The 14,471-nt window shown below is 40.6% G+C and overlaps 1 protein-coding gene across 1 annotated transcript in view; it reads left to right on the plus strand.

Annotated features, from left to right (window-relative positions):
• lrp5 (low density lipoprotein receptor-related protein 5) overlaps window positions 1–14,471 on the plus strand; it is a 206,997-nt gene that overhangs the window by 52,427 nt on the left and 140,099 nt on the right. Inside the window, exon 3 of the mRNA XM_072592257.1 lies at window positions 1,286–1,483. Within this exon, the coding sequence (XP_072448358.1) occupies window positions 1,286–1,483 (198 nt within the window). The remainder of the gene's footprint in view (window positions 1–1,285; window positions 1,484–14,471) is intronic.

A 14,471-nucleotide genomic window follows, 5' to 3' on the forward strand; every position in this document is an offset into this window, starting at 1 on the left:
TGTCCTGTAGGTCCAATTGTTTGATTATCAAAATTGTACAGAAATTGCTTGAAGTTGCCTGTTCATTTAATCAATCAATCAGTGACGATTAATATAGCACAGCAACAAATAGGAATTTAGAATAACTAGCAAAATTTGAACATTTGATTTATTTTGTTTTGAAAGTAGCCCTTTATAATTTGATAAGCATTGTCTACTTTCTGTGACCTTGACCAATCTACATAGTATCATTAAACAGTTATGCAGATATCAAAATCAAGTGCTGCTTTTTCTCTCTTGTTCTATTTATGCTGCTACCTGTCTGTCTGTCTCTCCACCCACCCATTTATCTATCCATCCACCCACCTATCTACCAAAATGTGCATCTTCCTGTCTACGTCAGGCTTGGAAGGGAGCTAAATATATCTCCACTGGATGGTTTGCTGGTTCCATCCACTACGGGGCCATTTTAGCTTCTGTCTGGCTCAGTTAGGGCTACATGAGGACAAATAAAAGAGGTCAACTGGCATTTTCCAATCGGCTTCCAGTTTCCTATAGATAGTAGGATCTGTTGGTACCTAAAGGCAGCATCTGAACATCACGCCTGAGGAATGGTGTCCCTGCTATGCCTGCAGCTCTCCCTGCTTGCCTGGCTGCTGTAGCAGGCACAAACCACACAGCAGATGAGCTTCCCCTACCCCAAATATAAGAGTTGAACATGCTGCTATGGGACTAGGTAAAGATGAAGGATTTCCTTCCCGAAAAGATATAATGGAACCATATGAGTTTTTAACAACAAGCGATGATAATTGACATGGTTACCAGAACCAAGATTAGCTTTATTCTCCAGATTTATTAACTGCTTTAAATTTTGACCAGCTGCTGTGGTAGGATTTGAAAGCAAAATTTTGGGCTTTTGGTTACTATGTTCACTGACATTAGCACGCGGCCACCTTCTCCATTAATTAGTGAACAATTTTTGGAAAAGAAAATGAGTGATCCAAACTTAATTCCAATACCATTACTGTTTAGAATATTTAGTATAAACTAGGTATGCAAATAGTTAGAACGTGTACTTTGTACAAGATAGCTTTTCACCATTTTTATGGATAAAGTTGGGTAACTACTAAATAAGAATTATTTTAATGACTGTAATTCTGTTGTACATAACTTGTAAAATACGCAGTGTCTTTTCATGATGCTTTTTATATCTTGTACACTGAACAGAAATTGAGTAAAATTTAAAGCAGAAGACAAGACCTTATCCATTTGCAAGTTCTTATTTCCATTCTGTATATTTTTACAGGTACATGTATTGGACAGACTGGGGAGAAATACCAAGAATTGAACGAGCTGGCATGGATGGTAGCAGTCGTTCTGTCATTGTGGACACTAATATTTACTGGCCAAATGGACTGACAATTGACATAGAGGAACAGAAACTTTACTGGGCAGATGCAAAACTGAGTTTTATTCATAGATCCAACTTGGATGGCTCTTTCAGGTAATAATTTATTAGAATGCAATCCTTTATTATATGAGGAATTAATAGTTTTATAAAGAGATTAAGCTCTTCACAACATTCCTGATGAAGAGCTTAAGATCGAAACATTAACTCTCCTGTTCCTTGGATGCTGCCTGACCTGTTGTGCTTTTCCAGCACCATACTTTTTGACTCTGATCTTCAGCATCTACATTCCTCACTTTCTCCCATATAAAGTAACGTTTCTACTCAGGCTGGCCAAACTTGTTGAGGGTTAAAAGGCACAATTTCTCCAAATGTTACGTTGTAATGCCTGAAAGGTTTACTTGGGAGCCACCCTTTTTTAAATTTAACTATTTGAGGAATATCATTTTTTTTTCTGAGATTATTACTGGTAATTGTAACCAGGCCAAGATATTTCTTGGAAAGTTTTCTTCTATTATGTTTGGATTTTCATAGGATAAGGGTTTTGTTGGGAAGACAGGTACAAATTGCCCATTCACTATTGCACTATAGGAGGTGTTTATGCGCTGCTACTTGAAAATGCTGCAGTCCGTCTGATGCTATTGAGACTGTCGGTTTGCAACTAGAAGAAAAGTCTATATTTCTTACTGAGACAATTGACTGACCTGTCCAGGTACAAAAAAAGCACAGCAAGCTATATAATACATAGCTCCCACATTTGGATAGACTTAAACATGATTCCTCCAAAATCAAACAGTTCAAGAATGATCTCAGGGTCACAGAATTGGATTGTCACAGAACAAAAGGAGGCCATTCAGCCTACAATACCTTCGCTGGCTCTTCCAATGAGCATCTTATCCAGTGGCATTCTTCCTGTAAGTCTCCCATTGTTCCCATCAAATAACCAAGTAATTCCCCTTTGAATGTCCTGACTGAATCAGTCTGCACCACATTCTCAGGCAGTGCATATCAGACCCTAACCATTTGCTCTGAAAAAGGTTTTTCCTCCTATCACTTCTGCTTCTTTTACTAATTATTTTAAATTTTTGCCCTCTTGTTTTTGTTTCACAAGTGGTGACATGTTTTTCCTATTTACTCTGACAAGACTAGATTAGATTTACATGATTTTTTTTTAGATTAGATTTACATTACAGTGTAAATCGGCCCAACAAGTCCACACTGACCCACCGAAGCGCAACCCACCCATACCCCTACATTTACTCCTTACCTAACACTACGGGCAATTTAGCATGGGCAATTCACCTGGCCTGCACATCTTTGGACTGTGGGAGGAAACCAGAGCACCCGGAGGAAACCCACGCAGACACGGGGAGAATGTGCAAACTTCACACAGTCAGTCGCCTGAGGCGGGAATTGAACCCGGGTCTCTGGCGCTGTGAGGCAGCAGTGCTAACCACTGTGCCACCTTGCCGCCCACAAAGACCTCTCATGATTTTGAATGCTTCAATCAGATCTCCTTTCAGCCTTCTCTTTTCTAAGGAGAGCAGTCATGGCTTCTCTAATCTAATCTCATTACTGAAATTCCTCATTCTTGAAACTATTCTCTCTCTGTTGCCTTCACATCCTTCCAAAAGTCCAACACCCAGAACTGGACACATTACTCTAGCTGAGGCCAACTAGTGTTTTAGGAGTTCAGCATAACCTTACTGTTATACTGTATGACTATATTAATAAAGCCAGGTTTATTGCAAGGGTTTGAAAAAAAATTTCATAAGATTAGGGTTTTGTTGGCAAAGCCAGTACAGTACATATTGCCCATTCCCTGTTGCACTTTAGGAGGTGGTTGTGAGCTGCTGTCTGCTCCTGCTGCAGTCCCTGGGATAAGACCGCATCATAATGCTCTAATGTAAGACGTTTCAGACAGTTGACCCAGTAATGAAGAAGGACTGACCATATACTTCGTTGTGAGGGTAGTGTGTGGTCTGGGTGGGAAATTACAAATTATGCTGTCCCACTGCGACTGCTGTTAAAGTTTGTCCAAGGGTGGAGAGGTCACAGGTTTGGGGTGTGCTATCAAAGAAGTCGTGGCAAATAGCTGTGCTGCAGTTTGCATAATGTATTGCAGCTACAGTGTGCTAGTAGTAGAGGGAGTAAGTATATTATACGTCAGTGGGTGGTATTAGTCAAGTTGGGGTTGCTTTGTCCTAGATATTGTCATATTGTACAATCTTAGAGCCACACTTCATGCATACAGAGAGTATTCTGCCAGATTCATGACTACTTCCTTGTAAGTGGAAGAAAGATGTTGAGGAGTCAGAAGGTGAGTTTACTGATTCTGGAATACCTCTGACCACCTCTTGTAGCCACAGAATTCATGGAAGCCTGTGACTAGTGGAGTGCCTCAGGGGTCAGTGCTGGGCCCATTGCTGCTTATTATCTGTATCAATGATTTGGATGGAAATATACAAGGCATGATTACAAGGCATGTTATCTCAGTTTACAGATCACACTAAAATAGGCAGTTTCATGGACAGTGAGGAAGGTTATCAGAAATTGCAGCAGGACCTCAGTCAGCTGGGGAAGTGGGTCGAGAAATGGCAAATGGAGTTTAATACAGAGAAGTGTGTGGTCTTGCATTTCGGAAAGTCAAATCAAGGTAGAAGTTTCATGGTGAATGGTAGTGCCTTAAGGAGTGTAGTGGAACAGAGGGATCTTGGAGTTCAGGTTCACAGTACTCTGAAAGTGGAGACACAGGTAGACAGGGCAGTGAAGAAGGCATTTGGCACACTGGCCTTTGGAGCACTAAGTATAGAAGTTGGGAAGTTATGTTGCAGTTATACAGGACGTTGGTGAAGCCGCACTTGAAGTATTGTGTTCAGTTTTGGTCACCTTGCTAGAGGAAGGATGTTATTAAACTGGAAAGAGTGCAGAAGAAATTTACAAGGATGTTGCCTGGACTGCAGGGTCTGAGTTATAGGGAGAGGTTGGACAAGCTAGGCCATTTCTCTTTAGAGCTTAGGAGACTGAAGGGGGGACGTTATACATGTATATAAGATCATGAGAGAGACGAATAGAGTGAATGCACTCAGTCTTTTTCGCATGGTTGGGAAATTGAGGACTAGAGGGCATCAGTTTAAGGCCAGAGAGGAAAGAATAAAAGGGAACCTGAGGGGCAACTTCTTTACACAGAGGGCGGTACACATATGGAATGAGCTGCCAACAGAAATGTTTGAGGCAAGTACATTAACAACATTTAGAAGGCGTTTGGACAAAAATACGGACAGGAAAGGTTTAGAAGAATATAGGCCAAGTGCAGAGGAAAGGGGTTGGTGTTGGTAGACATTTTGGTCTCATGGTCCAGTTTGGGCTGAAGGGCATGACTCCATGCTGTAGGACTCTATGACCATATGTGCCTTGGTGTTACAATCTCAGCAAAGGCCATGAACTCTAAAAATGAAATTCAGTTTTTATCTGAAGAACAGCAACACATCATTTCACATCATAAATAAAAACATTTACTGTGCAAGAGTCCAAGAAAGCAAGTACAGGTGCACAATCCTTTGTCTGAAATGCTTGGGACCAGCTGGTTTTTGGAATTTAGAATTTTTCAAATTTCAGAATAAGTGACAGTTTGATGGTAAAATTTTTTAAAATCTTACTAAAGAACAGACTCACTGTGAGTAAAACGGGCTTTGAGACAGAACTGGGCCACACCTCTCCACATTGCATCTGAGTGAAACGCATCGAATGGGTGTGAACTTGGGTTAACTGTTTACAAGCCAAGCAACATTGTTAATGAGAAAAAACTTCACAACAAAACCTTTGGACTTTGGAGCTTTTTGGATTGCAGGATTTTGGATAAAGGGTTGTCTACCTGTACTACTAACTTAACACTATATTTGTAAAATCATGCTTTAAGTGCAAACATCTCAACAGAACACTCCCTATTATTTTTGTTTCCATCCAAGAGTTTTTCTATACTTAACAAGATGTTGAGGATTCCTTCATTTCTACTGGAAACAAACTAAGGTATGCTACAGCTCTCAGGAATTATCTGAGAGTCTCTTAAGTGATCCTGCTTTCCCCTGAGGCATGAGGTTCTTTGTGGTCCTTTCACTCGCATCTGGCGAGGTAAATCATCCAACTCTCCAACCTCTCAATTGTGAACTTCCCAGCTCAAACAGGGGCCTTACTGCATTCCTGCTTAATGACATCAATCAGAAAATAAACTGGTGTCTAATAGCCCTCTGCTTCTAAATCTGGTTGTTTTATTACTCAGACAGATCTATTCTTCTTGCCTGTCCCAAACTACCCCAAAAGTAAGACTAAGCCAACAGTATCTGTGTGATTCCTCATAGAAGCACCCTCTCCAAAGAATCAAAAGAATTTATTTCTATGTAATCTATTCCAATACCTAAGTGGCATGCTTGGCATACCCAGATGTTGGTTTTAAGCTAATTATCCCCAAACCATCTCTTTGTTCTGGGAACCATAGAAGTAACTTCTGTCCTTATTGAGGCAGGTATACACATCCCATCTCCGCTAAGAAGGTCAGAGGGGTAATGTTACGAAGGTAAAGGCGTGTTCTGTACCTTCAAGAGAAAGTGAAAGCTGTTTTGCACTGAGAGCTTGCAGGCACCTGTCATGTGACTGACTAGCAGTCTGAGTGTACTGGAAAATTGAAAATTTCTTTTGGCTGTGAAACAAATACCTGAGTTTTAGTTGCTTTTTTTTATAACAATTCGAAATGAACCAGTTAGTTTAAATTATGCCTCCGAATACTAAAAACTAATCGATTTTGAATTTATTGTTTTGCCAACATTGAACTAATGAAATGACCCAATGCTGGGGGTATAAAGAAGCAGACATTTGACAGTTAGAGTGAGACCAACTGCCATCAACAGAGTAACTGCCAGCAATGTACTCTCTATCAAAAGGTACCCTTTTCACATGAAACATCTTTGCAGCAAATGACCAAAGATGACCCAGGGAGCTCTACAGCCAGAGGAAGACAGAAACTGATTACGACAGCCACTGTAGGGTTTTGAAATTAAATTGATGTAATTTTAATATGAGTTTTTATCAGAACAGTATGTTGTTATAGAGTGGGAGATAGTTTTTATTTAAATAGCGGAATTTGGGAGTTCTCTGTCACTCATACTTTAACAGGTTATGAGACGAGGTCAGCTTTTCTGCGTGTTTGGTTTAATTAGCAGAGGGGTCACTGCCGTGTTGTACCAGTTTTCTTTTGAAAGAATGTCAATTTAAACTGGTTCAATTCGAATTGTTGTATAAATAGCAAGCAAAACTCAGGTATTTGTTTCATAGCCACATGTTACGTATTTTCAATTTTCCAGTACACTCTGAGACTGCTAGTCAGTCATGTGACAGGTGTCTGCAAGCTGTCCATGCAAAACAGCTTTCACTCTCTCTAAAAGGTGCAGTAATTGCCTTCACCTTCGTGACAGTAGCCCTTTTAGTTTCAAGTAACATCCACTATGACCTTGTAAAATAAAGTAAACCCCTTGGTTTGAGAAGCTCAAAAGCAAATCTGATGGAATTTCAAATCAAGTGTTTTATCTTGCATTTAAAAATGTCAATTCCCCTAAACTAAAAGTCATGTGTCTTTGAGATGCGAGCCATAAAATTAGATGTAATTTTAATATGAGTTTTTATCAGAACAGTATGTTGTTATAGAGTGGGAGATAGTTTTTATTTAAATTTAATTAAGACAGGATTTGAGGAGCATACGTTGGGAGCATAGGCTGTCAGGGAAGGATGTGGTGGAAATGTGGGACTTTTTCAAGGAGCAGATACGACGTGTCCTTGATATGTATGTACCGATCAGGCAGGAAAGAAATGGTCGTGTGAGGGAGCCTTGGTTGACGAGGGAGGTTGAATGTCTAGTAAAGAGGAAGAAGGAGGCTTACATAAGGTTGAGGAAACAAGGTTCAGACAGAGCAGTGGAGGGATACAGGATAGCCAGAAGGGACCTGAAGAAAGGGATTAGGAGAGCTAAGAGAGGGCATGAAAAATCCCTGGCGGATAGGATCAAGGATAACCCCAAGGCATTCTATGCGTATGTGAGAAACCTGAGAATGACGAGAACGAGGGTAGGTCCGATCAAGGACAGTGGTGGGAGACTGTGTATTGAGTCGGAAGAGATAGGAGAGGTCTTGAACAAGTACTTCTCTTCAGTATTTACGAACGAGAGGGACTGTATTGTTGAAGAGGAGAGTGTGAAACGGACTGATAAGCTAGAAGAGATACCTGTTAGGAAGGAAGATGTGTTGGACATTTTGAACAACTTGAGGGTAGACAAGTCCCCCGGGCCTGACGGGATATATCCTAGGATTATGTGGGAAGCAAGAGAGGAAATTGCAGTACCGTTGGCAATGATCTTCTCGTCTTCACTGGCAACTGGGGTGGTACCAGGGGACTGGAGAGTAGCGAATGTTGTGCCCCTGTTCAAAAAAGGGAATAGGGATAACCCCTGGAATTACAGGCCAGTTAGTCTTACTTCTGTGGTAGGCAAAGTAATGGAAAGGGTACTGAGGGATAGGATTTACGAGTATCTGGAAAGACACTGCTTGATCAGGAACAGCCAGCACGGATTTGTGAAGGGTAGGTCTTGCCTTACAAGTCTTATTGAATTCTTCGAGGAGGTGACCAAGCATGTGGATGAGGGTAGAGCAGTGGATGTAGTGTACATGGATTTTAGTAAGGCATTTGATAAGGTTCCCCATGGTAGGCTTATGCGGAAAGTCAGGAGGCATGGGATAGAGGGAAATTTGGCCAATTGGATAGAAAACTGGCTAACCGGTCGAAGTCAGAGAGTGGTGGTAGATGGTAAATATTCAGCATGGAGTCCAGTTACAAGTGGAGTTCCGCAGGGATCAGTTCTGGGTCCTCTGCTGTTTGTAATTTTTATTAATGACTTAGAGGAGGGAGTCGAAGGGTGGGTCAGTAAATTTGCAGATGATACAAAGATAGGTGGAGTTGTGGACAGTGAGGAGGGCTGTTGTCGGCTGCAGAGGGACTTAGATATGATGCAGAGCTGGGCTGAGGAGTGGCAGATGGAGTTCAACCCTGCCAAGTGTGAGGTTGTCCATTTTGGAAGAACAAATAAGAATGCGGAATACAGGGTTAATGGTAGGGTTCTTGGTCAGGTGGAGGAACAGAGGGATCTTGGGGTCTATGTACATAGATCTTTGAAGGTTGCCACTCAGGTGGATAGAGTTTGTAAGAAGGCCTATGGAGTATTATCGTTCATTAGCAGAGGGATTGAATTCAAGAGTCGTGAGGTGATGTTGCAGCTGTACAGGACTTTGGTTAGGCCACATTTGGAGTACTGTGTGCAGTTCTGGTCGCCTCACTTTAGGAAAGATGTGGAAGCTTTGGAGAGGGTGCAGAGAAGATTTACCAGGATGTTGCCTGGAATGGAGAGTAGGTCGTACGAGGATAGGTTGAGAGTTCTCGGCCTTTTCTCGTTGGAACGGCGAAGGATGAGGGGTGACTTGATCGAGGTTTATAAGATGATCAGAGGAATAGATAGAGTAGACAGTCAGAAACTTTTTCCCCGGGTACAACAGAGTGTTAGAAGGGGACATAAATTTAAGGTGAAGGGTGGAAGGTATAGGGGAGATGTCAGGGGTGGGTTCTTTACCCAGAGAGTGGTGGGGGCATGGAATGCGCTGCCCGAGGGAGTGGTAGAGTCAGATTCATTGGCGACCTTTTAAGCGGCATTTGGATAGGTACATGGATGGGTGCTTAATCTAGGATAGAAGTTCGGCACAACATCGTGGGCCAAAGGGCCTGTTCTGTGCTGTATTGTTCTATGTTCTATGTTCTATATGTTTGCAACAACGGTCCAAATAAGTTTTGGTCAACAATGAGTCCCAGTATCTTGATTATAGAGGATTAGGCAATGATAATGCCATTAATTATCAAAAGGAGGATGGAATCTCTGCTGTTGGAAATGCCTACTCTTGTATGTTTGCCAATTATTGTGTTGTCCAGATCTTAACGCATGCGGCCTGGATGATTTCAATATCTAAGGAGTTATGAAAAGTACCAAACACACTGCAGTCTTCAGCAAAAATTGCCCACTTCTGACCTTATAATGAAGGAAAAATCACAGAATCAGGGGAAGATAAGATGCAGATGAGGATTTTGAGATTACGACACTCCCTAGAGTCAGTCCCGCAAGGATGTTCTTGGTCTGAGAAAATTTGCTTCCAACAGCCACAGTTGTAATCCTTGTACTAGGTATGACTCCAACTACTGGAGATTTTTCCCGTCAACTTAGATTTTACTGGGACAACTTAGTGTTACACTCAGTCATGGGTAGTGACTCTTTACTCTTTGCTCTGGAGTTCCATTTCTGATGGCGCAAGGCTATCAAGAAACCTGGAGCCGAGTGGCCCTGTCAGAACGCAAATTTCATATCAGTCAGCAGACTAATAATAAATATAAAATAACATGGTAACGTCTCATCATGTGAAGAAAGAAGCCATGTTAACTTTTTCCATCAGTGACACTTTGTCAGAATCCAGTAAATGTTCCTTATAGCACTGTAAACAATGCCTAGCATGACATTGCTGCTGACAGAGTAGACTGATGAAATTGTAATTGGCTAGGTTGGATTTATTCTGTTTTATATACAATTTCCACTTTTGTGTCAATGCTGTAGCAACGTTGGGAGAGCCTGTTGACGTGCACCTAGTTCAACACAGAAGCTGGGATGTTTTCACAATCTTTGCTGTATCAAGAAATTGCTAAGTGCATTTGATCAATTGGAGTGAATTGAATTGACTGAAAACTGGTAACTGTTAGGGCCTTCAGGAAGAGGCCAGTTTGGATCATCCACTTGGTACTAACAGCAGAAGATGGTTGTGAAATCTTCAACCTTATTTTGTGTACTAAAATGCTGAACTCCACATTGAGGATGCTCAGCCTGGATTCTGCCAGGTCACCCTGGCTCCAGACCTCATTATATCCTTGTTCCAAACATGGCAAAAACAGCGGAATTCCAGAGGTAAGATCAAGGTGTCTCCATTTGACATCAAGGCAACATTTGACCATATGTAGTATTAAGAGGCCCGAGTAATGTTGAAGCTATGAGATATGGAAAACTCTTCATTAGCTGCTAATGTATACCTAACTCCCCTTTACATTAGTTGTTTAATTCATAACTGGATGTAATAGAACTGTAGAGCTTTGATCTGATCCTGGTTGTGGGATCACTTAATTCTGGCTACAGTATGCTGATTTCACTCTTTAACATGTGTAGCTTCAGTAGATTGGCACTTCATTTTTAGGTATACCTGGAGTTGCTCTTGGCATTCTGTTTTGCAGTCTTCGTCGAAACCCGGTTGATCTTTTGGCATGATGGTTAAGTGCGTGATCTGCCATACCATGAGATTACAGATCTGCTGCAGGTGGCCTGAAACATCTCACAGTGCCCTGTTCTGAGTGCTAGATTGGTTTTGAGTTTATCCCATTTACTACAGTAATAATGCCACATGTGGAAGGATATATGGAAGGTATTGCTGGTTTGAATTTGAGCCCTTAACTCCACTGTGATGGTCACTCCTAACAATTCTATCAAGTATAGATCATTCATCCTGAACATTTGCGGATAGTAAAAATAATTTCAGGATCCTGGACAATACAAGGATTGACTATGCAGCTGAATGACTAGATGTGGGCATGTACCTTTGTTTCAGACACAAATCTCAACTCACCCATCTCAAGGTTTCATTTATCAAAGGAAGATAATACACAAAATTAGTAGCCTGGGATATCATGTCCTGATTTTTAATGGTAAGTATTGGTTAAGACTTGAATTACCACTTGCATTTCTGTTCCACCCCCTTTCCCATCTGTTGATGCTATGTGACTTGTGGAAAAAATGAAATAGTCCCTTTTCGGGATTTTAATTTATACCTACTAGTTAAGGTATGAAGGTGATTATTGAAACTAAATTCAAAATTCAGGGGCAAGTTAATGGTTCCTCAGGGAAAAATTCTGAAGTTACTTGTGTGAGATTGTTGATATTTTTGTAGTGATGGAAACAAATGATACAGCCTGGTCAGCAGGACACTTTTTGTGAGATTGAGGTATGTGCTAACTTCCACCACACTCCTTCCCAAAAACAAACTGATAATAATGATTTGGGTGATCCTTCCTTTATGATAACACAGGAAGTTAATTGCCCTGCATTGATCACAATGTCCTGAAGAATTTTTCTTCAAGTATCTGTGGTAATGGTTCTGATATCTGTTATTTGTCGTTAACATGCACCAAATGAATTCTCTTTAAATAATTTGGTTGCCCTCTTGTATTATTTACATTGAATGTATTGATTCCAATGTTTACATCTTAGTCACTTGAAATTTATCTTGATTGTTCCAGACCTTTAATGGAATTGCTTCATGCAGCAGTCACCTGGCTAATTCTGACTCAAGTGTGAAGTGAGCAGGAAGACTGTTTCTGCCTTGTTCTATGCAAGCACTGATTTGCGGTCAAGAATTAAAGTAGTTTCCTTTCCCCAAAACTGGCAAGCATGTTGTGAGTGCTGATGAAGACAAACCTTCTATTCAGCATGCTTTATCACTGCCACTGGGGTTTAAAAAAAAACAAGCATGATGTGAGGGGAGAGGTGCTGTGGTTGTGTGGAAAGTGCAGATGGGTGCAAGGTTTTGATCATCTCTGCTATACAACCAGTGTCTTTGAAAGCCTCTTCAAAGGCTATATTTCCGTGCATTGAAGGGGCTTTGAAATGAAGACTGTAAAATGGATTGTTGGATTTTTTTTAGTTCAGTGTAAAGATTTGTTTGTTATTTCAAAGTCCAGTGAAAAGATGACTCAGTTGTGAATAAACAAGTGAGATACGCTTATTTTGCATTATAAAATTTCTTTGCATGTGAAAGATAGTGTTCCTAAATCAGTTCTGATTTGTACTTCTGCTTTAAAGAAAATGAAATTTAGTAAAATAGTTTCTGTGAGCCTTCAACTTGATACTTCCTTCAGCAAGATAGTTTTCTTCAGGCAAGTACACAAGGCTACAGACTGCAAACAGCATGAAAACCTTGCGATTAAAACTATTAGTTATAACAACATATTGGTACACTTACACAAATTGTTGCCATATGCTAAAAGAGCTATAGGGATTTATGAAGACATTAAAAAGCATTAGCAAAAATTATTTTGATTTTGAACTTTACAGATCATATCAAGCACACAAAAGACTTTTTAAAACTCCATTAATTATCTGGTATACACACAAAAAAAATCATGTTTGAATCATGAATCAGGCAATTGAGAAGTCTACTCCTGAAGAATGACTGATATGGAATGCATCCTCCCTGCATGTAAGGATGAATCTTTCTCTAAATGTTGAGCAAAAGTTGGCAGCATCAAGAACCTTTAGTGTACACAGGGGCCTTAGGTTAATTTTACTGAAGCCATGTAGCACACCATTGCAAGGCACTATTAAGCTTTCCACTGATCTGCCAATGAGAATCATGCTACTGTTAGCAAAGCTGTATTGCACACAGATTGGCTGCAGCCCAAGTGGAAAGAATCTCAGCCAACCTCATCACCCACCCTGGCCTGTTGTGATACCACTCCAGGTTTTGTTAAAAGCCAAACTGACTGGATAGTTACCAAAGTTATCAGCAATTCCCTTGAGGTACTGCAATATCCCGGGTTCAGTTATCTACTTGTAAATCTGCACAATTGATTGGTCGATACTGGCAGCAGAAGAGGCATATACTTTGCAGTGACTGATATTAAACTTAGGCCTTGTCCGTCGATTTTTGTTGTCTGTAGCCATGGCTAGTTGCTGCAGTGCATTTTGTAAATGGTGCACACTGCCACCAATGTACATCATTGGAGGAAGGAGTGTATATTCAAGATAGAGGATGGAGTGCCAATCACATTCAGAGCTACATCTTCGCCGAGAGTTCCTCCAGCGTTTGGGACTTCATTCCCTACCCTGTGATCTCTCGACCCCCACCATCTTCCCCACCCAAAAAAAAGCCATATACACTGGATTCTGCAATTGAATCTCATCACTAAATGCTCAGGCTTTAATTCAGTAAAGGAGTAAAGGTCCAAACTAGAGAGCTTTTGCCACTGAGGCATGTCCTGGAAAAACTTATAGCCTAGCAACACAGTCAGAGAAATCTAACTACCTCAGAGAAATTGCTGAAATAGAAACACAGCTATTTGAAGTCACTTAGCATTATTAAGCCAGAGAGAGGGTGTCCTACATTTGAAATGGCACAACAAAAGCAAGTAAACATATTGCAGGACAGGAGTGTATCAAAGTTGTAGCACATCTAAAGACAAAAAGTGTTGGCTACAGAGCAGCTATCAGAAGAAGGATCAACATTGGCTTTCACCTTTTACCTAGTAAACAACATAGTGGAGGATGAAATTTAGAATTTAATGTTTGTCATCTTTCTCTGTGGGATTTATGACAGTTCAGGAACTGGATGTTTGACTGTTGTATCAGTTTTTTCTTAATTGGTCTTCACTGCCTTTACATCTGAGTGCATCTAGAGTCACAGCTCACGTACAGCAATTGTGACAGGCTGCTATCCTCCTTCAAAAATGTGTTTGCTTTCCTACACATTGTCGAAGGGAACCAAGAACCCTCTTCAAGATTGATGATTTTGGCGAAAGAAGAATGGAATTAGAATCAGAGATGGCCACTGTAACTTGTTTATGAAATTAATAGTTGTGAGACAAATGTAAATTAAAGGTTAACTGTACCAATACAGTGACAATAACTACTGAGAAAGTATGTGCATAACTATGACATGAGGATGTCAGATCAGATTGAGATCTGATGGAATAAGACATGAGGAAAGCCCTGCTGTACCATGCTTATATACCTAGTTTATGCATGATAAATATTAACAATTTACACTAACCTTGTGTTCAATTACTATGATCCTTTCACTACTTAGTTCTGTTATTGGCTGCATCTCTAAATCAGTTGTCAGGACTTAAGGTTTTTTGGATGATCTTCATTTCTGAAGTATCCAGTCCACAAATCTACAAGCAATATTTT

This window comes from Chiloscyllium punctatum, chromosome 22, assembly GCF_047496795.1.
Source record: "Chiloscyllium punctatum isolate Juve2018m chromosome 22, sChiPun1.3, whole genome shotgun sequence".
NCBI classification, from domain to species: domain Eukaryota; kingdom Metazoa; phylum Chordata; class Chondrichthyes; order Orectolobiformes; family Hemiscylliidae; genus Chiloscyllium; species Chiloscyllium punctatum.